At 44.0% G+C, this 26,874-nt stretch overlaps 1 protein-coding gene and 1 long non-coding RNA gene across 8 annotated transcripts in view; one reads left to right on the top strand and one right to left on the bottom strand.

The window, feature by feature from the left end:
- The window catches only part of klhdc8a (kelch domain containing 8A), a 55,522-nt gene that overhangs the window by 14,143 nt on the left and 14,505 nt on the right, over positions 1–26,874 (top strand). The window contains exons 1-5 of one of the 6 annotated variants that reach the window (XM_046029458.1): positions 5,834–6,157; positions 12,062–12,480; positions 13,139–13,349; positions 19,705–19,869; positions 19,971–20,189. In XM_046029458.1, the coding sequence (XP_045885414.1) occupies positions 12,316–12,480; positions 13,139–13,349; positions 19,705–19,869; positions 19,971–20,189 (760 nt within the window). In that variant the 5' untranslated portion in view covers positions 5,834–6,157; positions 12,062–12,315. Of the gene's footprint in view, positions 1–5,833; positions 6,158–10,392; positions 10,656–11,250; positions 11,264–11,697; positions 11,796–12,061; positions 12,481–13,138; positions 13,350–19,704; positions 19,870–19,970; positions 20,190–26,874 lie in introns of those variants that run through there. The other 5 variants (XM_046029461.1, XM_046029456.1, XM_046029460.1 and 2 more) reach the window with 5 other exon arrangements.
- LOC123956917 lies at positions 6,874–11,313 on the bottom strand. 2 transcript variants are annotated; one of them, XR_006821669.1, is made up of 5 exons: positions 11,058–11,313; positions 10,325–10,514; positions 9,282–9,392; positions 8,937–9,068; positions 6,874–7,070 (listed from the first exon to the last, which is right to left on the bottom strand). It is a non-coding gene; the product is annotated as an uncharacterized LOC123956917 (long non-coding RNA). The 2 variants fall into 2 exon arrangements; XR_006821670.1 differs by lacking the exons at positions 10,325–10,514; positions 11,058–11,313 and adding an exon at positions 9,952–10,005.

Below are 26,874 nucleotides of genomic sequence, written 5' to 3'. Positions count from 1 at the left end.
TTTACTTTTAGGTAGCGCTGCCGGATTTTAAATATTGCTGATGGACTTTGCAGCAGCAGCGGTAGCACTCACAGCTAACAGCTCTCACACGTATTTACTTTAGTAAATACCCATTCTAGTTGACTTTGACTTTTTTCATTGTTGTTTAAATACAAGCAGCTGCTCAAGAACTATGAATGAAATTGTCTAAAGTTGGCAACATTCTGTTAAACCAGAAAACATCAGATAAAATAATAAGTAAAGCGGTTTTGGGTGGTAATGCTTCGTGGTGTTGAGTTTCTAATGTCATCTTCTTGAGTTTGCAGGTAACTGAGTCACAGGTCTGAGGAATCTTCCAACCTGAATGATACAGTAGTGCTATTGATTTTCTTCTAGTTGAAGAGTTTCACCTCCTTTCCCCACACTTTCTCCTCCACCATCCTCACTTTTTACTTCCTTCCCTCTTCCTTTCTTTTAATTGCAAACATTGATTACTTCCTTCCACACACACTCCATTACCATTACCATTTTCGTCAATTGCTATGCACAGTGTGCAGCGATTATGTTAAATCGATGCTGTCCTCAGTGTAACATTAGCCTGCTTATTGGCTCATAAGAAAGGATGGAGCTCCTTCCTGTCAAAGTTAGAGGAAGTTAAAGATGGATGTCAATGATGTATGTATGGATGATGGATGAATGTCTGGCAGTCAGTGCTTTTGGGATGATGGGCCATCTCTTCCAGACAAGGTGATTCACATTTCACATTTTGAATTTGCAGCATTGCCTCACAAAGTCACAGTTTGAATGAGGATTGGTGGCACATACTTTGTACCATTTCGTTTTACTACAGTGAGTGACATTCATGTATTGTTTACATTAGTAGAAGGTGCACATTTGTATTATTTGTACATACTGAATTGTGGAATTAGGAGCTTGTGTTACAATAAAAACATACACTATACTAGAACTGCAAGCAGTTATAAGCGGGGCCCAAGCCTCCCGGCGCAAGCCGCCCCCCCTGGCCCCGCGGGGGGCGCGAGTCGGCCCGGGCGTCCCGCTGCGGCTCGGGGGACCTGTGGAGAATAAATGAGCTGAGTTATAAATGAAAGGGGCTTGCGGTTACGGAGTTGTGAAATGAGTGTATGTCTATGGGAGTGTCATTTGATTTCCGATTAATAGCACCACCTAGAGGCCAATTTACGCAAAATTTTACAAAGACCCTCGGGAGGGTGTCCCAGATAAGGTCCCCAAGTTTGGTGTTGATCGGCCATTGCAAACGTAAGATGTGACAGGACATCCTGTTTTTAGCGTTTGCGCTAAAATTAGTTGGCCTGTAATTCGGCCGTTTTTTAGCGGATCAAAATTTCCTCTACAGACTTTCTTCGGCTCGGTCCAGAGATCGTCCGTGCCAAGTTTGGTGGCGATCGGACTTGCGGCTTCGGAGGAGTTAATTAAAATAGGTTTTCCAGTTTTTGTTGTTTAGAGCCACGGAGACGCAGTGCAGGCAGCTAGAGCCAAACAAACATGTCGACAAGGTTCGGATGTTTTTCATTGTTTCAGAAGAGGACAGCTCTATTGCAATATGGCATCAGTCCTCCTGCTCCTCTCTCTCTCTGCTGTGATTCACTGCAGGTAACAATGTGCCAAATTTAAAGCTACATGGCAAACTAAGCTGAACAGTTAGACTACAGATAGCTTTCAATTTAGCTCGTTGTACATTTAGCTAATTGCCAAGCTAGCATTAGCGCGGTGTGCTTTTATAATATAGAGGATGAGGACTGTGGATAGCAGATTAAATAATACCTTCTACATGTTTCTGCTTGTTGAACAGATGTATTGATAAAGTATTGTCTTTTTACTTGTGAGGTTTTATTGCAAGTATTATGTTCGTACTTACAGAGGTGCTCTCGCTGCCTTATGGCTTTTCCACATAGGAGTGTGGAAGTTCAGGGAGATCCCAGAACAGAGCCAAACCGCCAAACATAACTACAATGCCGCAATATCAGTTCTTTGATGAGAGTTGTCCTGACTGAATTGAGTTTATATAGAGATATTTCTGTTGCTTTAAAAACAACATTGATATTATAAAACAAATCATTTCTAATCCTGTTCTCAATTTATTATTTTTTTAAATGATAATCTTAAAAAAATATATATTTTGAATGAAAAAGAACTGGTAAGGGTATTAGTAAAGAACCGGGCTTGTAAGAGTATGGATTACATAAAGATACCCACCCCTACAGCTGGTTAGTGGCTTCACCCTGACTTTGGGAGGATGAGCAAATGTCCGTTCAGATCTCTTCACTTCAAGCCTGTTTGACCAGAGTTAGTTTGTGAATCTTATTTTTTATAGCACAGTGCGATCGCTCACAAATGTGAAGAATGACTTCAGGACATTGTTCTTACTTCATCAGTGAGCACATTTGTGTAATATTCAATGATCTTTGTCTAAAGTTATGTGTAGGGTTTTTAGTCAAATAACATAAACCCCATGACCGCGCGACCCACCTCAACCACACCACCAAAGCTCCAGAAATCTTGAGAAATGACATCTGTTTGTGAGGAAGTCCAATATCCAGTTGCAGAGTGTGGCACTGAAGCCCAGAGTGCTGAGTTTGCTGATCAGTTTCTCTGTCAATCTGTTGGTTCTGAAAGCAAACAGGTAAAGGGACGATGGTGGCTGTCTTGAAGCAGGTGGGAACCTTCTCCTGAGATGTTGAAGATGTAATAACATCAAATAGCTGACTGGCGCAGGTTCTTATAAAAGTGAAGTTGAACTTGTGAGGTAGTTTTCTATGAGAGATTTGTGAAGATGATACGGGTAAAATGTGCTTGTATTTGTTTCTAGCAGGGACGACTTCCTGTTTTTGGACAGAGAGCTAACGTGACTGGTTGGACACTGTGTGCAGCTAAAAACCACCACATTTCTTATGAATTCTTGGCTGCTCTGCAGGTCTAAAAATAGGCCTGGCTAGAACAGCTAATAATATCTATAGCTAATAACGACAACAGTCATAAACATTTGCCTCAGGTCAGTCGAGTTAGTTTGGATAGTCCTAGCAGCCTACTTTTACTCAGCACAGTGCATGCTAACACTTTAGCATGCAGTTCTGGAGCCAGTGGTCTACAGGGACACATCATGCTGGTGTTCATAGCATATGTTCATAGCAGACTGTGGTTACTGTGTGTCTCTACAACAGGTAAATAAAAGCCAGCGTGCCTACAGAATCACTGTCCAGACCTCCATACAAGCACTCGTCCTAAGCCTGAGCTAACGCTCTGATAAAAGTGAAGCTTGAGAAAAAAGTGCCCTCACTATGCACAAATGCGCTCACTCAACCACTCAAATCTTAAAAGGGTAGAAGTACAGCAAACACACACTCACACACATAAAAGCGCGGTGCAGTAAAAGAACGGGGATTTCATTCCAGTTCTGCTGACAGTAGATAGGTCTCACCATCCTCTCTCTATCACAGAGTAATTACTTATAAGACCACAGGGATTATGATGTCCCCAACTCCCCTCTGTAATAGAGCTTGTGCTCCATATAACCCGCTAGCTTTGCTACCCAGTCTTTTTTCACCCCCCTCATTAAGCTGGCCCCCTCTCATTATTATCTCCTCCCTGTATAGTCCTCCATCCATTAACTTAGCCTACTTCTCCTCCTCACTGTTACTCCCCCTTCTCTTTATGCCTGTCCTCCATCTTTCCTGCCTTTCCTTACACTTCTTCCTCCGCTCCTCTTTTCTCCTCTCAAGCCTTCACAGTGCTGCCACGCTGGATCAGCTCACTCTAATTTGACTCCTACACAGCAGTCAGTGAAAGGGAGCAGAACCACTATGCCCTGAATATCCGAGTGGTTGAGCCAGGGAGGGGGCTGTGCTGCAGGGACACAATACAGTACAGTGGAACATACATGGTCCTTATGTAACCAAGAATAATCTTTGGTGCAGGCACGTCATATCCATGCATTCAGCTTTGTTTTTTCAGCACGGCAAATTTTGCTTTTTCCGAAGCGCCTGTATCTATTTCCGTCCTGTCTCCATGGCTCCTGCAACATGCACAATGCTGCTCCTGATTACCTTCACAATGGCTTCAGCTGCTTCAGTCTCTCAGATGAAAACTCATAAAGATGTTTGTGCATCTGTTCATCAGAACAAGAAGGTGTGTTATGTGCTAGTATGCTTTTGTGTAGGTGTATTTTTGTGTATTGTTTTTCTAAAGGTGGTTAAAGATGACCTTAAGTCAGCGATTACCACAGGGCCCTCACACAGTCATACAATGAAGAGCCAATTCTGTTCATGTAAAAGCACTACTACACTACTGCTCTTAACCCATAGCACACAGCAACAAATCTTCTGAGGTTAGCGTCCCAATATCTGTTTACACTGTGTAGCAAACAAGACAGGAACTGCTAGTTTTCATAGTGCAGTAAAGTCAAGATAAAGTCAGATATGGTTATGCTGCCTTGTTTACTTCTGCCTACAACCTGGATGTGTCTGTAGTCTAAGAAAAAGGGGCCCAGACTCCATGGCAACATTACGCTTCCTGTTTTACATCACCCAAAGTGTGATGGGAACTGTAATGCTAAAACATGATCCCAAATTGATAAAAAGAAAACCAATTCAATACTAAATCATAAAATCAACATGGTTCTGGTTTGGCCGATAGATGATGCACCTTCCTCGGAATTCTCTTCTCCCCACACTCAGACACTCAGACACACAAGAGGCCTACACCTCAGGTAAACACACCGGCTTGCCCTGCCTCTCTTTGTATCCACCCCCCTATCAGCAGTACGTTTTATAAAGTGATCTAAAAGACACAGAACTCGTCTTTTTTCCATATTTTTCCACCTGCGATCCGTTAACACATGCACATAACATAAGACGACCGCTAGTCACACCCCCCAACCCACCCCCGCCAATGCCATCGTCCATCCTAATGTTTCAATGTAGACATCGCCCAACCCTAGTTCTTCTTATATCCATGGAACTGATTGGTTCCTCAAACATTCCTATAAATATATCAGCTTTTTATATCAGGCCAAAATAATATTATAATGCATGCCGAGCTGGAGGCATGTGACTTAGAAAATAAAGGGTAACTGGCTAGGATTCAAAGGGTTAAATAGGAGGCAACACAAATATGTGAATGTGAATGCTTTAAGAGACAGAAATACACAGAAATAGCTGCTCTATTCTCTCCTCTTTCACATGACAGCACACTTGTGTTGCTACAGTGGCAGTGTGCTCACTTCTTCAGCATCTGTCAGCTGAACACATGCACATACACACCCAAATAACAGACACACAAAAAGACAGTCAAGCCAAACCAGGGTGGTGGGGGCAGAGTGAGTTGTTTGCCGTTTAAAAGCAGATAAGAGAAACGCCAACTGTTCACAACAGCCTATGCCAACTGCCAGCCACAAATGATTTAGCCTCAGCTCTCTCATTACAGGACCTGGACCCTGCGCTGCCAGATTCAGCCTCCTAATTCACTTCATCAGCACCAGTACGAACGCAGGAACATCTGGGATGGACTGTTTTGCCATTTCCATCTTGTGTAAAATATGTAAATGGCAACATTCACAGTAATGTGGCCAACAGCAGCAAAAAGAGCTAAAAGAAGAACTGGTGACAGCAGCAGGTCATTTTGCTGCTCCAGGTTGTGGCAGCATTAGTATGCTGCGTTGCTACTTCTCACCATACAGGCCGCGTCTGGTGACGGTGCTTTAATACAGATAGCACAAAGTCTGTTTATGTGTGCACAGTAGAGATAAGATTAGCAGAGAGAGCAGCCATTTGCTCCATTTGCTCTCTGGTGGCTGAGGGATGCCATCTCTTCCTCTGGTCTATTGATCCAGAGGTAAGCTCAGACTCAGAGTCTTGGTTGAGCGACCCTCTGCTGCCCACAAACTCTCAGACTTTAGCTTCCTGCCCTGCTCTGTTTGGGTAGCACATTCACCTAATCCTGTCCGGGCCATTAGACCAGTTGGAGCTTCATCTAATCTTGGAGCTACCCGGCGGCAGGATGTCTACAGCTGCTGCTGGAAACAAGGTGGAGATTCAGTTGGCTGAGAGGAGCTGAGCTGTGGGTCTGTCAGCCAAAGAGGCCGTATGTGTTCACGCTGGAGCGTGCTGCATGTTCACATGGTGAAGAAGAGCTCTGCCCTGAGGTATTATAGCTAAGAGAGCGTGTAAATGTCATGCACAGTATACTGTGGTGGTCTGAAGCACCGCAGAGAAAAGGAGGACTGCTGTACTGCAAATCTCATCCAACAGTAATGTACAAGTCCCTCTGTTACTTTAGTGCTCAGCTCAGCAGTGTTTCTGCTCGGCACTTCCCAGACATCACCTGTCAATGAAACTGTGTGGGTAGAACTTCTTTTTCTTTGTATTTTCTTCAGATGAAGTTTGAGTTTCATTGTATCTCTCACTGTCAGTTTTTCTTCAGTTAATTCCAAAGCAGCCAGAACACACAAGTTTCGAGTCTGAAACCAGATCTTTGAGTGTAGAACGTTTAGGGAGTGGTTGTCAAGGTGCTGCAGTTAAACGATATGGGATGTGTAACATTGCTGCCAAAGTGACGGCTTTTGTAATTCAAACATAAGTGTTTGTTCCTGTTTGTAAATGTTCCTTACAGCTTTATTCAGACATGACACGTACAGGAAGAGATGTGATATCTGGCATCTTGTGCATGAGAGGGAGCAGCGAAAGAGAAATGTTGTGGAAAGAGTGGGAAGTAATTATATAAAGGAAGACTCTCACAGGCTGCATCAGTGATGGATTGGAAAAATATTTTTCCCGATAAATCCTTAATTCATGAATAAGGAGGAAGAAAGCTGGTCTGAATGTTTTTCCTTCATGTTTTATTAACTGGTCTCACGTTTTATGCAAAGAAGATGCTAATTAAATGTTTATTAACACAGGTCTTAATACAGTGAACAAGATGCATTCATCTTTGTGCATGTTTCACCTCGGGCTGCTGCAGATACACTCCCTGTTTCTCATTGTGTCAGGTAAGCTCGCTGCGGGACTTCAACGGGCTGAACCTCGGTTGTGTCAGAGACAGATGATTTACTCAGAAGCCTGTAGTGATAAACAAGAACTGCTGCGTTTTCACTTCTTCACTTTGCAATGATTTTTCTGGTTCCTAAAGTTAAATGGATCTGTATCAGCTGCACGTTGTCACTATCAAGTACTGGAACTGCTACTGGAGCTCTGGGGGACGAATCCAGCATTGTTAAAACCAGGCAAAGCTGTCTGATAATGCCATTACACTTCCACATACACACAAAGACAGCCAGATAAGTGCACAAATGTGTGCACACTCGCATACGCATTTTGGCAACTTTGGTGGTGTACTGAGGTCAGCTCCAGACTGAAAGCACAGATGTGCATTTAAATACTGCAGACTAATTAGTTACAAGTCAATAAATGATCCCTTGCTGAACTGCCTGTACCCACCAAGTGGGTCAGTTGTAGACCAGAAAAAAGCACACCAGGCAATTTTTCTAAAATCTCAAATCACAGCCCAGCCTGTAAGACAGACTTGAAAGCATACAGCATTTACAGATTGCTTCTGTATTTCAAGCTGTAATGTGGAGTTTAAAGCAGCTGCCTGGATTATGGTTCTTTCCATTATTCATTTCAAACACCGCATGTTTTTTTCACTTCACTTGCAGAATATCCTGTAAAAACAAACTGAAACACTCAGATCACCTCTTATCTCAAACAAAAGTACAAACAGCAGTGTTTGTTGCCGGTAGTGCACTCACAGACCTCTCCAAAATCTCAAAAGAAACACTCAATACTGCATTTCCCATAATGCAACTCATGAGCATCTTTCATGAGACCCTTTCTGCCTGGGAAACGCCCATGCCTACCCATGAGTCTACACCTCCAGTGTGTAGTGCAGGACTGTGATCAGACTGCCGTTCCATTTGGTTTTTCAGCCATCTCGTCTGCATTGGTTGCTGTGGTAACGACCTAGATGTGTGTATGGCTGCTAACGTGTGGTGTGATTCTCTAACATGGAACAAAAACAACAAGCTGCCATCTAGATGGAAATGTGTCCTCTCAGTGGATGTCACAGCAGTGTCTCCACTCAGACAACCTCAGTGAAGACTGTGCTGCTGTTTCATCATGGTTATGTTATCGTGCTGCAAGTGATGTAAAAGAGGTTTTAAATGTGACGAGTGCCCAGACTGAGACACATAATCTCTAGATATCAGTTATTATTTATTCAACATAACATTTCATGATAATGTAGTTTAAATATTATGGTCGCCATTTTCATGTTCTTTCTAGGGAAACTCACACCAGCCAGAGTTTAACCTGACAAGAAGTTGTTGTGTCACTCCAGTGTCACACATCACAGCTCAAAAGAATGACACATAAAGGAAAACCTTAAAATACTACACACAGAAATCAGTGTCTATTTTCATCAAGGACATCTATTACCAGCAACATTTCAACTAAATGGGGCCACAAATATTAACAAAACAAAGCAACAACAAACTAAAGACTCTGTGCTCTTTGGATATTAACACTTTGCTCACTTCCCTTCCTTTTCAGTCCAACAAAAAAGTATCCGGCAACAGCTCATTTATAGATTACAGAGAAAAAACTGTTCAAGGTAACTCGGTTCAAAACAGTAAATAATACAACTCAAACACCTCTTAATCTCTGAAAGAAGCCGGCCTCACCCTGCGAGGAACAACACATGCATAGAGCAGTTTAGTCAGTGAGTTTGCACATCGGTCGTGTCTTGTTCGTACTGTGCGCATCTATTGCAGTTAAGCCTGGAGAACTGAGCTTTCCCTCAGATGACTCCGACTGCTGGCAGCTAAGTGTCGCTCTGGTGGCTCTTGCTACCTGAATGCCACCTGGCAGTCTGTGAGCTCACCTCTTTCTTTTGTTGTTTTTTTATTTGTTTGTTTTTGTTAAGCTCACCTCTTTCTGACGCCACACCAACAGATTCTTTTCTTCTCTTCTTCTCGTAGTACCCAGCCAACGCTGGTCAGGTTTTGCGCAGCTCTTTCTGAGACACTAAAGGTTTTATACAGCAGTAGTCCTCCCCAACACCTGTAAACACATGTTGGTGTATATAAAATCTGTGGGGTTGCTCCTTAACTGCAGCTAACGCTTCACAAGGTTAAACAGTGACTGATCTATGAAATCCAGTCAGGCGGGTTGGTAGCATTTGAAATGAAAACCCATCAGCAGGTTCACTGAACTAATTTTATAGGATTGTAACTTAAGACCATTTATTTGGAAAATTACCGGCTGGATGTGTACCTTGGCTTCAGGTTAGCTTTTGCAATCTCACTATTTGCATTCTGATGTGTCTGAAGTCCACGAGCAGATCTGTCAGCAGACTGAGGTCAGATGTTCCTTCTCCACTACAACCTGTTTATCATAACAATGTTTATTGTCATTTGAATGGAAGGTTACTAAGACCCTTGACTCAATGATAGGACATGATGTGAAATTAACATGCACTTCATTATGTTTCATTTAATAGAAAAGCTTTCTATTTCTTTACATTTAGAGACAGTCCCTGCATGGGGGGAGCTGAGGGAGAGTAACTATGCTACCTAATTAAAAGTTTCAAGATGGAGGCATGCTGATTGTAAATGACTTCAGATGATGCTGGTGGGCTTACTGTTGATCTCAAGCTGTTCAAGCAGTTAATTAAAAAAAAACGATGTGGCGAATCAAATTGGTTACAGATTGCAATTAATGCACTGTGTGAGCTGGGCCGGGAGAGAACTACCCTCACTCGTTAGCAAGTGCACGCCTGCCGGTGTCAGCCTGTAGTAAAGCAGCCGCTTCTATTTGTTTTTCATCCTTTCTCATAAAATGTTATTAACAGGAAACCCAGCGATAAGCAGTCATGTGCACAAGAAATAAAAAAACAAAAGCTACGCCTCTTGGGAAAAGCCTAACTGTTGCTATGGCAACCTACCCATGCACACTAAAATGGGGAAGATTTTATTTTGAAGGACAGTCTTCTCTTTATCTTCACCCTCTGTCATTTATTCCTCTGTCTGTGAGATGATCAAAGCTATGGCAGGTAGACAAAGCATGGCAGTAATGCAGAGGGAGACAGGCGGGGAAGAAAAGGGGAAGGGGGAGAGATTTGGAGGAGGGGTATGTGTTAAAAAGAGATTTCAAGGATAAACTGCTGAGACACTGTTCACTTAAATCTCCTCTCTGTGATCTCAAACAATTCAATTCAATTCAATTTTATTTATATAGCACCAAATCACAACAACAGTTAACTCTGAGCGCTTTTCATGTAACCTACACTGTAGACCGTACTCTGTGATGAAACACACCTGACTTTGGCAGAAATGACTGGTGGGATTCCTCCCTGTATGACACATGTTGTGAAACAGGGTTTGCAGTGCATCATGGGTTTATTCAGGATCTTCCCTCCCGTGTTGATCACAGACCTCCTCTACCCTTCCTTGCCGGAAACCGTACGTGGGCAGAAGATGTGGGTTACAGGCAGGAAGTAGAAAGCTCCTGAGGGATGACACAGGAAAAAAACACAGCTGCGACCGACATGACAACGACAAGGAAGGAAACTTAAACATGAGAGACTCCAGCTGCTTCTCATCTGAGCAGAGCATGGAAGATTCAGTTCCACAGGGAAAGTGTGGAAAGGTGGTTAAATTTACTTGTAGTCAGTGATCACCGTTAGGCGATGCCATCGCTGAGCCAGCATCGGGATTGTAACCCACCCCCCCAGCAAAAGAAATCTCAAATTTTCACATTAAACCACTGTGTGAAAGCAACTTTTAATGACCACCAACATTCTTATTATTGTTTTTAAGCACGTTCTCCTGGCGGCTGTGGCTCAGGAGGTAGAGCGGGTTGGCTGTTAATCGGAAGGTCGGCGGTTCAATCCCGGCTCCCCCTGGCATGTCGAAGTTTCCTTGTCCTCTGGTGGCTGTTCCACCGGTGTGTGAATGTTAGTTTCTGTTTGAGCACTCAGTGTATGAATGTGTGTGACTGTTGAATGCAGAAATGGGTCAAAAAGACGCTATACAAATATTGAGCATTTACATTTCTTTGCACCTGCCTCCCCGCACTCTGACACACTCACACAGCTCAGGTTTCCACCTGCGATCCGTTATCACAGCAGCAGGTGAGCCAAACGCCGGCTTATTCATGACGCAGCCTGTCAAACAACCGAAACCAACATCTGCACCCTGTGTGTTCTCTGCTGCTTTACTTGCTGCGTGCCTAAAACATCCACCGAGACTTGAAACGTAAGTTAACAGTGTACCATTTTTTTACTGAGTGAAGTCTGCGAGAACACATGCACATAAGATGACTGCTGCCCCCCGTGCGCGCGAACGCGAACGCGAACCCGATGACATCGTCGATCCCGAATTTTCATTGTAAAAATCGCCCAACCTTAATCAACAATTCTGCGAAAGTCTTTAATGAAAAGCATGGCACTTTGTCTCATGCACTATATGACAAGGCAATCCAATATGTTCACTAAGCATTAGGATTATTGTGAAGCCACACCAGCGTGTTGTGTATCTGCTTGTGCAATAAAATGTATAAACCTGCTGATTTCCTCTTCTCAGCCTCCAGTTCATCCAGTCTTCTTTTGTTCTTCTGCAAAACACAGCACACACAAGGTCAACCAGTCTGCCACCATGTTTGTTTCCGTCTGAAGTCATGTTTGATCATGCGAGATTATGTGAGACCCCAAGTCCCCAGAACCGCCACTCTGAAACTGTTTAGTGTAAACGCCAAGAGTGTGGTCCTGCGTCTGGATTAAACTGCCTGGTGTGTACGCTTTTAAGATTAAAATATTAGAAATTGGTCTGAGGTATCCCACGTTTTTAAAATAGGTTAAGATCTGAAAAGCCTAGTGTGCAGGAGGCATAAAACATCCTAATCTTTGCTTCACTGTCGGTGTTACTGAGTAGTAACGTCTTCAACAGAAAATGCTCTGCTGAAGTCTTTAAAATGTATTTGGGGTTTCATGCTCTGCTCTGCTGTATATTGTATATTGCACTGCCTAATCCATTTTCTCCTCGTATCATCTTCAGGGCTGTGCGTGAGGGGGCGGACCATCCCCAGGAGAGGAGAGTTCAGCCTGGTCTTTAACCAATCTGATACTCCGCTTCACCTCTCCAATAAAGAACTTCCCCCTAACCCTGGGGCGCTGACTTCGGTCTCCCAGCTCTCCCACACCTCCATCTTCTCAGCTCCCCCCTGATCAATCCACCCCCAAAACTTTCCTGATTCTGGCCCTGCTCCTCCCTGCTCCCTCCCTGCCCCGGTGAGTCTCCCCTGGCATGGTATGGCGCTACCTTCAGCACACGAGTTTCACTGGCAGAGCCTGGCACGACTGCCCAGCGGGCGCGTCTACCACACTCTGTCTGAGGTGGGGGGGCAGATGTACATGCTTGGGGGCTGCGACGCTGCAGGGAGGCCCTGCCCGGCCCTGGACCTCTACTCCCCCGAGGTACCAACCAATTGCTGCTTGGACAGTGTATCTGATGTTTCACCAGTAGAAACACCACATGACTGACGAAGTACTGTGATAGTGTCATCAGACCAACAGTTGTTTCTTAAAAAATATTAAAGCAAAATAAAAAAGTTTAAGAACCAATTCATATTTTTTATAGTGATAAAAAATACTACCGCTACTAAAAAGAAATCTGAACTAGCTCGTTCACATGTACGCTCAAATGTTAATCCATGAAATGTTAAATTCGCACTAATGCACTAACAGCACTGAAAAGAGAAGCAGCAAAGTTCTCTCTGTACAGTACATGTCAATTTCCATTGTGATTTCTGTACTCCTGAAGACACTAGCACAAACCACCTGATTAAAATAAACTAGCTCCATTTATATAAAGCAAATCTCGGCATTAAGGAGGTGCACCAATTAAGAAAAGAAAAACTAAAACCTAGGAAAAGTTCAACCTTCAAAACATAGAAGACTTTGGTGGCTGTGCTGCAAACTGCAGCAGGAAAGTTGCCTGTCATACTGATGTTTGAAAAGTTGTTAGTATCACCTTTTGCCTCAGTGAAACATCTCTGAGACAGGAAAGATGAACTGAAAAATCCCTCATGGTTTGTGGCTCTGCCTGAATCCAGCTGCTTGTCTTTGTTTGCAGGGGGACCGGTGGATAAGCTTGCCCCCCATGCCCACCCCTCGCGCTGGGGCAGCTGTTGCTGTCCTGGGAAAACAAATCCTGGTGGTGGGAGGAGTGGGAGAGGACCAGAACCCCCTGAAGGTGGTGGAGATGTACAACACAGAGGAAGGGAGGTGGAGGAAGAGGAGCGCTCTGCGGGAGGCCTTGATGGGTATATCCATCACTGTCAAAGGTATGGACTGCATCATATTAAGCAGGAACACTTGAGTGTTAGTGCTGGGTTTATATTGCACATTATGGTACAGTGTCAATAATGAGACCCAAAACGTGTAGCTAATTAAAAATAATAAGCTGTGTTAAATCACAGCAGAAACATTTCGCTCAATCGCTTAAAATAAGAAAGTTTTGTAGTACCTTCTTTCATTAACTTATTCAACCAGTTCCAAATATCAAGCCTAAACATGAAATGTGTTTTTGATTCTGCCTATTTTATGAGTGCAGCAAACCGTGCATGCAAAAAGAAAGCAGTCTGTGGGAAGGAAACACAAAGATCCATAACATTAGCTCGCAGGCTGTATGATATTACCATAATACTGGATATCTGTAGGGTCCTCTCACAGGTTTACTGACTTTGCATTGAGCTTGAAGTTCTTTGCATTTTATGTCATTTTGAACATCAATATGCGGCTAGTAAGTTATGATACAATATTTAGTATATTAAGTATAAGTATGTATAAGGCATGAGCGGTACCTTTTTTTTCACACCTTCCTGAAGTAGGTATATATGGAATATGACAGTGTTTGTGTGTAAAAGCTGAGCTGCTGTGATAGAAGTCACTGTGGCATGTATGCCATCGTCTCGCCTACAGTGCTATCTAATACGCACTGAGCCTGCTCAGACAGTTCTTGCTGGGTTTAAATACTGATGGCCCATAGTATAATCTATAGATTCTTGCCGGAGGACCTGATGACGCTTGCCGTGGAGAGCAGCATCAGTGGGCTGAACTGAGATGATGTTACACAGCTTCGTCCTGTTGGTAGGCTCACCTTCATCATCAGGACTAAACCCCAAATCCTCCCAAACAGGGGCAGAGGAGTTCACTGGTCCTGTAGCTTTATCCCACTAGCAGAGGCCAATGAGCCTTTTGTGAGCAGGAGAGTGAGTGGGTGAGCGTGAGTGAGTGAGCGGCAGGTGAATGCAGCGGAGCAGAGGAAGAGGTGAGCAGGGAAGTTCAACAGTAAATGTACAGTGTAGGTTACAGGCTGTCAGAGAATAACGGCTGCAACGTTGAACAGTACAATACATCAGCTTAATGATGCTCAAGCACCAAATTAGCAAACTTACACCAATGGTGAAGCTGGCAAACAAGCGTCAAAAACATGAGAGAAGTCCAAAAGTCAAGGCCAATAATCCAGAATGACACATGCAATAATCAAGTCAGAAAGGCAGGGATCCAACAGACTGGGTGGGAAACAAAAGGAACAAGGCTGAAACCTAGGCATAGATGAAAGACAAGGGCTTATATATATATATATATATATAAAAAAACTCACCTCTTGTATGTGTCATCCTCAAGCTCAGGTCCTCTACCAGATGCCTGGGAGTTTGCGGGTTCTGTGCAGTATCTTAGCTGTTCCTAGGACTGCACTCTTCTGGACAGAGACCTCTGATGTTTTACCTGGAATCTGCTGTAGCCACTCTCTCAGTTTGGGGGTCACAGCCCCCAGTGCTCCGATTTCCACTGGCACCACTGTTGCTCTTACTTTCCACATCTTTTCTAGCTCCTCTTTCAGCCCTTAGTATTTCTAAAGCTTCTCGTGTTCCTTCTTCTTGATGTTGCTGTCGCTTGGGATTGCCACATCTATCACTGCAGCCTTCTTCTGCTGTTTGTTGATCAACACGATGTCTGGTTGGTTAGCCGTCACCAGTTTGTCAGTCTGGATCTTGAAGTCCCACAGGACATTAGCTCGGTCATTCTCAACTACCTTAGGAGGTGTCTTCCATTTTGACCTTGGGACTTCCAGCCCATACTCATGGCAGATGTTCTTGTACACTATGGCAGCTACCTGGTTATGGCGTTCCATGTACGCACTTCCTGCCTGCATGATTAGTGCTTCTGTGCTGTCCTTCAGTCCAGCCTTTTCCAGCCACTGGTAGGATTTCTTGATATCAGCCACTTCTTTCGTTTGTCTGTGGTACATGCCGTGCAGCAGCTTGTCCCTCCATGAAGGTTCTTCATCTTCCTTGTCCTCACCCTCGGGTTTCTGCTGCCTGAGGTATTCACTAAGCCCTTCATCTTCGGGGGCCATCTTCCTGATATACTCCTGGATCTTTGTTGTTTCATCCTGGACAGTGGTTTTAACACTCACTAGTCCTCGGCTCCCTTTTTCCGCTTAGCGTACGGCAGTGGTTGGCAATAGGCGGCCTGCGGGCCAGAACAGGTCCACCAGCAATAATATCTGGCCCATGGCCAGATTGCTTTGATAGCAGAAATGGATGGATGTTGTTGGAATAGACCTCAGTCACGACAGCAACAATTACTCTCATAATCACTTCCTCTTAAGTGATTGTGCCTACAAAATAAAAGTGTGAGAATGTTTTTTGCAGCAATGCTTGATCTTGAGTTTATTAAGAGCTTTTACTTTGAAAAGTTCTGAAGGACATTCGAATGAGTCTCTGGCTTGCTTGACACACCTCAGTAAACATGTGATTGGACTCCCCTTAATTTCCTCAGGGAAATGGGAATAAATGTAAATAAGTCTGCTCAGAGTCTGAGCTCCCATGGAAGCAGTAAAATCATGCATCTGTGGGGGTCACTAATTCATTTATCAACAACCATTATGTTGAATCACAAATAATGTATTTTTCATTGTCATTAGTACTATTTTTTAGGCTACATTAAAAAGATAAACAGACTTAAATTAACATGTTTTCCTAATGAACTACGCTGTGTATCGCATGACTGACAGGATGGCTGTACTTCTCCGCCATCAGCCACTATGGTGTGCAGTATAGTTTTGATGGAACAGCTTGAGACCCGCAATCATAAATTCAGTTGTATTCAGTGCTGGAAGTGGGTCAGTACACGCCGGTACGCAGAACCAACACCTCGACATTTTACTCTTTGGCATACCGGGACTTTTTCTTGCGTTATGGCGCTTCTCCCAAGTTGCCGGTCCTCTCCTCTGCCCCCTCCATATCAGGTTTATGGGCGCTACGTGACGCTCACCTGTTCCCGTTCTCACCTGCCTGCTAATCTCTCTCGGCCAGAGAGAGAGCAGGGAGAAGAGAAGCTCGGGTGCCTTTCAAGCAGCCGTGTGCCGAAAGTAGCTTGTCAGTGTCAGTTTTGGTGAACCGACCAATCACAGCCTGGATGGGGTGGGACATTATTGACAGATAGGTGTCATTTACACTGAGGACGCTGGGGACAGGTCAGAATCAGAACGTCTCCATCTCTTTTTGAAAGCTTTGTTAAAAATGTTTTGGAAAACAGCAACAAGAAATGTTAAATAGCAAATGAAACAATGCACAATAACAAAACATGTAATGCAACTGAAATATAGAAGAAACAAATGTGCGTTGTCCAATAAAGTAACTTAAGTTAAACCAACAAGCTGCTGATTACTGCATTATATTCTGTTATATTTTAGATCTTTTGAATTGTCACCAGCCACCTTAATTTTGTTTCCCTTCATATAAATAAAGACATTTCCACAATAAATTGGTGCAGAAAATGTCTCCAGAAAGGAGGAAAGTAAGTGTTGAATGATCTCTGGGGGAGGACCCCCAGACCCCCCCTCTGATATATTTCAGCATTCAATATTTATTCATAATACTATTAATATATCTTTTTGTCTTGTTCTCATGCTACAAGTGTGTCGTCACAACCCTAAATTGAGCCCTATTTATTTATTTATTTATTTATTTGTCTCCGCTGGTAATGTTAGTTAGTAGGCTATATTAGAGACCCCCATGAAGCTCATAACATAACTCGAACCCTGCTCTGGCCCGTCATGTAACGGCTTGAAAAACATTTGGCCCTTGATGAGAGCGAAGGGATGGAAAGGCCAAAGTGTGGAGAAAGAAAGGAACTGCTTATGATCATAAGAATACAAGCTCATCTGTGAAGCATGGTGGAGGTAATGTCATGGCTGCTTCTGGAACAGGCTCATTAATATTTATTGATGATGGAACTGATGATGGTAGCAGCAGAATGAATTCAGAAGTGGACAGAAACATTTTGTCTGCCAATTTACAGAGAAATGCATTGAAACTAATGGGGAGGAAGTTTATCATGCAGCAGGACAGTTCCAGAAGCAGCCATGCATGCCCACGCCATGACATTACCTCCACCATGCTTCACAGATGAGCTTGTATTCTTATGATCATAAGCAGTTACTTTCTTTCTCCACACTATGGCCTTTCCATTCCTTCGCTCTGATCAGCCCATTAGATTGTGTTCCAGAACTTTTGCGGCTCATCTCTGTACTTCTTTGCACATTTCAATCTGGCCTTCCGATTCTTCCTGCTGATGAGTGGTTTGCATCTTGTGGTGTGGCCTCTATATTTCTGCTCTCTGAGTCTTCATCCAACAGTGGATTGTGATACCTTCACCCTGCACTGTGGAGGTCGTTGCTGATGTCACTTACTGATGTTTTGGGGGTTTCTTCACAGCTTTCACCATATTTTTTGGGGCGGCTGTGGCTCAGGAGGTAGAGTGGGTTGGCTGTTAATCAGAAGGTCAGTAGTTCAATCCCTGTCTCCTCCTGGTTGCGTGTCGAAGTGTCCTTGGGCAAGATACTGAACCCCGATGAATGAGTGTGAATGTTAGTTTCTGTTTGAGCACTTTGGCTCAGTGTATGAATGTGTATGACTGGTGAATGCAGATGTAAAAGCGCTTTGAGTGGTCGAAAAGACTAGAAAGGCGCTATACAGAGCATTTACATATTTCTGTCATCAACTACTGTTGTTTTCCTTGGCCGACCTGTTGGACGTCTGTTGCTCAGTACACCAGTAGCTTCTTTCTTTTTCAGGACGTTCCATATTGTTGTGCTTGCTATGCCCAATGTTTGTCCAATGGCTCTGGTCGATTTTCCTTCTTTTCTCAGCTTGACAGTGGCTTGCTTTTCTCCCATAGACAGCTCTCTGGTCTTCATGTTGGTTTATCCACTTTAACAGGAAATGCAGTCTTTATAGGTTTGAACCAAGGATGAAAACTTAGACTAGTCATGCAGAGCTATTTAATGTTTGGACAATCAACCTAAAAGGCAACAAGAAACATCTGTCAGTCACATGTTCCAATAGTTTTGCTCACTTGAAAAATGGGTGGGTTCAAACAAAGGGTGGTTTGTCCTGAGTTGTTCAACACATCTAGATGTGAATACCACGAAATGAGAGCTGAAATTCTGAACTCTTGTCTCAGACTCATCTTTTGATCTTAAACCCAAATGTCTTCAGTGAACAACAAAAACAAAGGAATTGGCCTTACCGTTTCAATACTTTTGGAGGGGACTGTATTTTTTTATTTTTAAGTATCTGTGGAAGTGTAGAGAAGATGAGTAACTGTACTCAGTATTGAACTTCAAATACGTTGAATGTGCTGCATGAACAACTCTCCAACAGTTCAATACACTTTCATTTTAACCAAGGCGTTTTAGTCAAGTTATCCTATTTAATGTCAGTGGAGCAGTTTTTGGGCTGTGACACCTTAAGGGAATGGGTCCAGAGTTTGTGTTTGCTGCAGCGGTGCATTTGTCAGTGTCTGTTGGAACACAGATTGATACTGTGTACACGCAGACTCGGGCTTCATCTTGCTGCCCTCTCCATCTCCCTGACCAATCTGCACCTCTCAGCCTGTGGTTGCACTTTCATCCCCAAAGTCATCCACAGCAGCTGAAAAACAGACCAGTCGTCTGACAAAATGATCGATAGGGCCAAATTAGAACAAATACTGTATTCTTAAATGGATAGTCAGATTGACTAAAAGATGCCATTTTTATTGACATTTGTAGAATCATTATTTTCCACAAATTAGATGCTATACTTCAGGTAATGAGCTTTTCTATTCACCAAAGTTAATATAAAGTATTTAGGACATTTTTTGTTATTTACATAACATAGTTGTATCAATGTTAGAATTTGAAGAAAATGGCTTTATATAAAACAACTTGAACAAAGAGAAACATAATAAAAATTCAGCTCTGTTTCTGGGCTGTTTTTTCCCTCATGTTGACACTCTCACCCACGTCCATTCTTATGCTAGAGGTGTTGTGCCAAAGTGCCAGACGTGGACTTGTATTTTTATTCAGCTGCTGCTTCCTGTGTCTGTCAGTCTCCTGCCTCGTGACAAACTCTATCTTTGCAGATTTTTTGCCCTCTATAAAATAAAGTGTAGTGAGGTGTTTCCATCAGCTGGGATGACAAGTTGATCATGGTACGACCGATTTTCTGGAAAGGTTGTACAGAATGAACTAATATCCATAAACTCTTGCATTTCATGAAAATGGTGGCCTCCATTGCTCATCAGATACAATATAAATACACAAAAAAACTCAGATGGAACCTCTGGCTCTTTGTGTGTGTGTAGACGGCCGGGCTCTGGCTGTGGGGGGAATGGGTGCTGATCTGCTCCCTCGAAGCATCCTGCAGCAGTACGACCTTCGAAAGGACGTTTGGGCTCTGCTTCCTCCCATGCCAACCCCACGCTACGATGCCAATATACATCTGCTGGCCAACAAACTCTACGTGGCAGGTAAAAACAGACTAGTTCACTTTGTTTCTCGCAATTTCAATATGCGCTCTGGGCATCTATAAAGTTACAATTATTAATATTCTTTTTATACAATCTTTTAGGCGGCCGTCAGTGTAAGCGACCGGTGAAGGCCTTTGAGGTATATGACGCAGAGACGCGTTCTTGGACTACTCTACCCATGATGCCTTGTAAACGTTCGTATGGGGGTGTGATATGGGACACGACTGGGAGGTTGTGTCTGCTCGGAGGACTGCGGCAGGGAGGAGGACACCAGAGCTCCAAGTTCACCAAGAACGTCAACATTTTTGACGCCAACCAAGGTGTGGAAACTCATTTTCTTTTTCATTTTTCAGTCATTTGGTAATAATTCTTTATTTTGATTAAAATTATAATATCATTATGTTGAGCCATAATGCATGAATTAAAACACATACACATGGTGTGTGACAAATAGTTGTTGAAACCTCCTGAAGTCTCCCAAATATGTCAGGATTAATTGCACTGAAATGTGTATAAAATGATCCAGTTGGACCTGCGACAGCAGATACCATCTGGACTTTGAATACTTCACTTGACATAATGTTGGGTTTTGGTTTTGTGTTCTGTATTCTTCCTGTTTTAGTCTTGCTTTGGCCTGTTGTGGTGTGATTTTGGTTTTCTGGTTTGGGTTCTGTAATTTCTATATGTGGTCATGTACTGGTTTGTGTTTTGTTTTGCGTCTCTTCCGTGTTTAGTGTCAGTCCTATTTCCGGTTTGGTTCTGTCTCTGTGTTGTGTCTCTGTCTCCTGACCCTGTTTCTTATCTACGTCTGCTCTGATTACCCATCTGTGTCCAGACAGACCGGCCACAGGCTTCCCGGCTACCTCTCACTGGTCTTCTGGGCAGTCCTTAACACAGTCCTGCAAACAATAAACTCAGTACCCTGCTCATAGCTTCTCTAGCTCACCTTGTGTCGTGGCAGACAGCAGCCATCTGAGGTCCAGCATACTACTGCATTTAGAGGGAGAGCATAATTAGTCGATGAACAGCAGCTGTGACAATTTGCTGCCGGTGTGCCCTGCCTGCCGTAATAACTCGAGCACTGCGGCCACCCGCTGCACATGCTGTCACTATGGATGATGACATCATCCAAGTAGGTGGCGGCATATACAGCGTGGGGACTCAGCACCCGACTCATGAGGCGCTGGAAAATGGCTTGGGCCCCGAACAACCTGAACGGAAGTGTGACAAATTGGTACAAACCGAAGAAGGCCTTTTTCTCCTCTCCTCCTCTGGTGACAAGAGAATCTGCCAGTAACCTGGTCAAATCCAGTTTTGTGAACTGATCCAAGAACTCGTCGACCCGGGGCATCGGATAGGCATCAGACTGTGAAACATCGTTCACCTTAGTCATAGTCAACACAGAACCGGATGCTCCCATCCTTCTTGACCACAAGAACGGTGGGGCTACACCAGGCACTGTTGGGCTCTTCTATTACCCCCATCTCCAACATAGCCTTTAATTCCTCCTGAACTATTTTTCTCTTGTGTTCAGGTAACCGATAGGGCCGCGTAGCACCGTTACACCGGTGTGGGTTTCTGTGTGGTGCTTGATGAGGTTCGTGGCAGGGGGGAGAACACATCAGCAAAACGCTGCTGCAGCCTGGCAACCTCTGCTCTCTGGGACGGTGTGAGATGGTCGTCACAAAGGAGTGAGGTTGAATTGATCAACTTTGGAACCTAAGGCCCCAACTCATCCCTTTCCTTAATCATAGTCATAGTGTGGCTCCTCTCTGGTGTGGCTCCTCTTCTATAAGAACGCACAACCTCATAATCCACGTCGCCCACTTGCCATGTAACCACAAAGTGTACTTGTCACCTGCCGAGTAATTTGGAGGTGGAAGAAGCACTTAATCTCCCGGTGCAAATTGTCTTAACTGAGTTCCTCTGTTGTAGGGGCGCTGCTGATGCTCATGGGCCCTGAGCTAATTCTCCCGTGACAACTGCCCTAATGTGTGGTGTTTTGCTCTAAGTTCCAGGATGTGTTGAACCTCACTTTTGGGATCCCAACTCGGGAGATGACCTGAAACAATGCCTGCACCACACTCTTTGCTGGGATGGAGCACATGGGCACTGCCTTGGGATATCGTGTTGCATAATCAATTAAGACCAATTTAAAGCGATATCCCCGTGCGCTTCAGTGAAATTGCCCGATGAGGTCCATACAAATTTGTTAGAACGGAACCTCTATGAGTGGTAATGGGTGCAAAGGCACTCGGTGGATTAACTAGCACACAAATCAGGGCAAGACGGACACCAGAAGCGCACGTCTTCCCGAATGCTGGGCCAATAGAATCGGGCCATTATCTGGTCTAGTGTTTTGACAAACCCCATATGACCAGCCATCGGGTTATAGTGAGCTGCCTGGAAAAACATTTCACACCGGCTCTTGGGTACCAACAACTGCATAATATCTCCATCTGTCTGAGCGTCACAATTCACTCTATGCAACCTGTCCCTCAGTAACACGAAATGTGGATATGACTGTACTGCATCAGGGCACACCAACAGACATTAGGGACTGCGTGCAGCCCGAATCCAGCATTGCCTGGTATACACCCCCTTGGATCCTTACCAGAACGCTGTATGTCCCTCCTGGACCAGGGGAGGGTGTCGGAGGGCCTGCAACCCATATCACCTGGCCGACCTCCATGAGTGGGCACTTGTGCCAGTAGTGTCCGGGTCGCCCGCACCTCCAACACTCCACCCCTGACATCTGAGAGGCCCCCTGTGAGTCATGAGCAGGTGGTCGGCTCTCTGCTTGTTGGCCCCTAGGGTGGACTGCGAGGTAATCCTCAGCGAGGACATTGCCAACTGCTAGGTCTGCCGGGCGATGGCATCACACCCACTCCGACGTCCCGGTCGGGAGCCCCTCCACGAACAGCACAACTAGCTCCAGCATTTGCCCCTCAGCAGCCATCTGGTTGCCGCATCCTTCAGCTGCTAGGCAAACACAAAGTGATGGTCAGCAGGGGCCAGCTTGTTGGTCCGAAACCGCCGGAGGTGCTCCTCCCCGGAATAGCCCATCCGGTCCAGCACAGCCTTTTCGATGTCTTGACCAGCGGCTGGTAGGAGTGCCGCCACCTGAGCTTCCCCAGCCAGCAGAGGAAGTAGGGGCACAGCCCACTCCGCCACCGGCCAGCCACATGCCTCCGCCATCGCCTCGAACATGTCCAGGAAGGACTGCCGCCATCATCCTGTGCAAGGTGACGCTGGAGAGCGCTGGAGTTGGGGAAGGTGGAGCACCGGCCTCCCCCCGGGCCAGAAATTACCCCAGCAGCCAAGTCTGCCTCTCCACCTGGCCTTTGCATCAGCTCCCACAGCTGCCTGGTAGCTGCCGCTTGCTTCTGGTGCATTGCTGCAATCTCCCCCAGCATTTGTGCCAACAAAGCCACTGGCCGCTGCTGCTGTTGTGGTTCCGCTATCCTCCTGCTGGTTATACTGAGGTAGATTGGGCACCAGTGTAGCAGAAGCCTCTAGCTTCTTGTAACCTCAGTATAGACACCGTAGGAGCACGTTACAAACAGTATTTTATTAACACACTGCCACTCACACACACACACTTCTTAAAGGTCCAGTGTGTAATATTTCCGAGGATCTATTGACAGAAATGCAATATAAGATCCATAACTTTGTTTTCAGTGGTGTATAAAGACCTTACATAAAAAACCGTCATGTTTATATTACCTTAGAATGAGTCATTTCTATCTACATAACCGCGGGTCCCCCTTCTATGGACGTTGCCATGTTGCGCCGCCGTGTCAAGCAGTCTATAAACGCTTTTTAATGTCGTTCAGAATTTATCAACGTGAAAGTTCTCAATTCAACTCCAAATAAAGCATTACAGCAAACAAGCTTCTCGTGCTTTTATTTTGCAGGCAAAACCACAAAGAGGAAGTGATTATGTGACTGTTGCTGTCATGACTGAGATCTATTTCAGCACCACTATCAAAGTATTTATTTACTTTTATTTTTTGCCTCTATCAAAGAACCATAATTTTGGCAAGGGTCCATAATCACAGAGAGAATTAATGTTTTTCCCTTGTCTATGTTTGTATAAACTTCATCTATTATGTGGTTTATAATGGACTGTGATGCAAAAATAGTGACAATGTTACACACTCCTGACATACATTTTTCATGTTATATGTCCATATGGTTTTACTGAATAATTAAAAGGGCATTATGGAGTTTTCAGCGCCGACTAACGGTGCGGTTCTAAGATAGCAACTAGGTGTGTGCTTGTACGTGCGCTCACTTGAACTCATGAGTGAGCATAATCTGAAACGCAACCGCTTTCATACAGAGATCCTGCAGTAATAGCAGAAACACCGGCATACCAGCTGTGGTTTTTCACACAGACATTCAGGCTCTGTTACTTCAACGTTCCCTGCTCAGAGGCAGATCAACACACCGTACCTTTAATACATATTGGCACAATACTTCCCGAAAATAACTCAGTGTGACAGCGGCTATAGACAGACACGGAGACAGCTTCACACAACATGCTTGAAACTCAGGTAAACCCCCACTGCAAAATTACAGAAATATTTTTATGAGCTTGAGGTTGAACTAATTCATGCTCGTTACATGATGACGTTATATTTAGATTTAGCCGACGTGCTACATCGTTAGCTCGCCTGCTGCTTTGAAGTAACTAACATTACTATCTGTGTATCTTTCACCGGAGGCTCAGCGATGTAAGCACAGCTACATGTATTGAATGATAATGAAACAGTTATTGAGCTGGACTCAATATTATAACGAGTATTATAACTTTATAACAGTTAGACCACAGTAAGTAACTTTACTGTAGTGTTAGTGCATGGCTCTTCCTCTGGGTTGTATATTATGTTAGTTACAGCGAATGGGAGGTGGAGAAGCTGTTAACCTGAGTATCGGTAAAACAATGTAGCGTTAGCTGGCTGCCTTGCCTACATCACTGTAGGAGTAAACAAATCACTCCTCAATTGCTTTTTACCTTTACATCCTTTCTTGCAGGCTAAATCAACACTTTGACATAATACCGGTGATACACAGGTAGGCGCGCGGGAAAACATTTTGGCGTAGGGGTGCTGCAGCATAGAAAGTGCGCATGCAGTGTTGGGAGTAATGTGTTACAAAAGTAACGCAATTACAGTAATGTACTGCTTTTTGCTGTAACACAGTTATATAACGCATTACTGATAATTGGCAATATTATACACTTTACAATCTCAGTAACACACCTTACAACTCATTTTAACCCGAAATTAAGTGATGTTTTCTTATAATTCAACAACATCAAGAAATATTTCGGCACCAGAAAAACAAATTAATGAGTAAAAGAGTAACGTTATTTCCTGTTGCGGGAATCCGATTGTAGGCAGGGTGCAAAGTACAGGGGAGCTCGGCTCCTCTTAACAAGGCGGTAGCTCCCCTGATGGATCATGCGTAAATAGATATCTATAGGCTGCGTGTTTGTGCTTTAAGAAATTATTTTCATAATCAGAGAGAGTGCTGTCAGTTCATCCTGACCGATCCTGTTGTCGGAGTGTCGGGAGATTGAAATAATCAATGACGTTATGCTGCTGTACCTCGTGCGTAAATGTGCACAGCGTGACGATTCATCCTATTTCACCCCCCGCTATTACACAGAAGGTTCATTTTTATGACAAAGACCCACACGATCCACGGATATAACTCTGCACATCACTACAACCCACCTATGCAGCACATCTTACTATCAGAATAATGTGTCCATTAAACAGCAGTGAAAGGAACTCAAAGTAACTCAAAAGTAGTGTAAAGCATCACAATTCAGAGACAGTAATATTGTAATATAACTAATTACTCTCAAGTGACAGTAACTAATAATATTTATATTGTTTTACATTTTGGAAGTAACTTGACCAACACTGCGCGCATGACACGACTGTGTGTAGGCACGCACTTACACACTTTCCTTCAACACAGAGTGGTTACAAGCATGGTCGTATGAGGTCACCAAGGTCCGTACCTCCGTAATTATATGTATGTAGGCGCAGTGTTGGGCAGTAGCGTCGCTACAAGTAGCGCCGTTACTAGTTTAACTACATTTCTCAGTAGCTTGGTGGTAGCATCGCTATTTTCTGAATCAAATAGCTTTTCAGTAACGAAGCTCTTTTATTGTCTGAGTAGCGCGGTAGCTTCCACACACGCTACATTTTCCCAATCATTTCTGAAAGATCAGTAAGAGACACCAACGCCACAAACGGACCTGTATGGGCAGCCGGCAGAAGCGCTTCCTGTGACGGTGACATCACGTACCGATCCTTGGGCTGAAGTCTGCGACTTTGCTGCAGGGGAATAAAGACACGCGCGATTGAGAACTGCACATGTGCATCTCCCAACAAAGATTATTTAGAGACAAGATGTATCACTCCATAGCTAAAATGAAGCCTTCAACACACAGGGTGAAAAGAGGAGCTGCAGCAATGTGCAGTATGACAAAAACATGGTTTAATTAAACCATGTAAACCTGTTCTGGTACAACCCCTAAATAGGATTTTGAACCCGAAAATGAGCACCTCTTTAAAAAAGTAGCTTACTTTTGCCACGTTGCTGTAGCTTAGCTTGCTACATTTCACTGGGGGGTAGCTTCCGTGAAGTGAAGCTTCATTTAATTAGAGTAGCTAGTAGCTTAACTCCCTACATTTTCCAAGTAGCTTGCCCAACATTGTGTAGACCTATGTATAAATAAAATCATTTGAATAAAAAACACTGATAACACGATCAACTTAATTCAATTCAATTCAATTTTATTTATATAGCACCAAATCACAACAACAGTTATCTCACAGCGCTTTTCATAAAAGAGCAGGTCTAGACCGTACTCTATGATGCTATTTACAGAAGCCCAACAGTTCCCACCAAGAGCAAGCACTAGGCAACAGAGGCAAGGAAAAACTTCCTTTTAAGAGGCAGAAACCTCGAGCAGAACCATGG

Source organism: Micropterus dolomieu, linkage group LG18 (genome assembly GCF_021292245.1).
Source record: "Micropterus dolomieu isolate WLL.071019.BEF.003 ecotype Adirondacks linkage group LG18, ASM2129224v1, whole genome shotgun sequence".
NCBI classification, from domain to species: domain Eukaryota; kingdom Metazoa; phylum Chordata; class Actinopteri; order Centrarchiformes; family Centrarchidae; genus Micropterus; species Micropterus dolomieu.
This window is presented reverse-complemented; position numbering and strand designations above follow the sequence as displayed.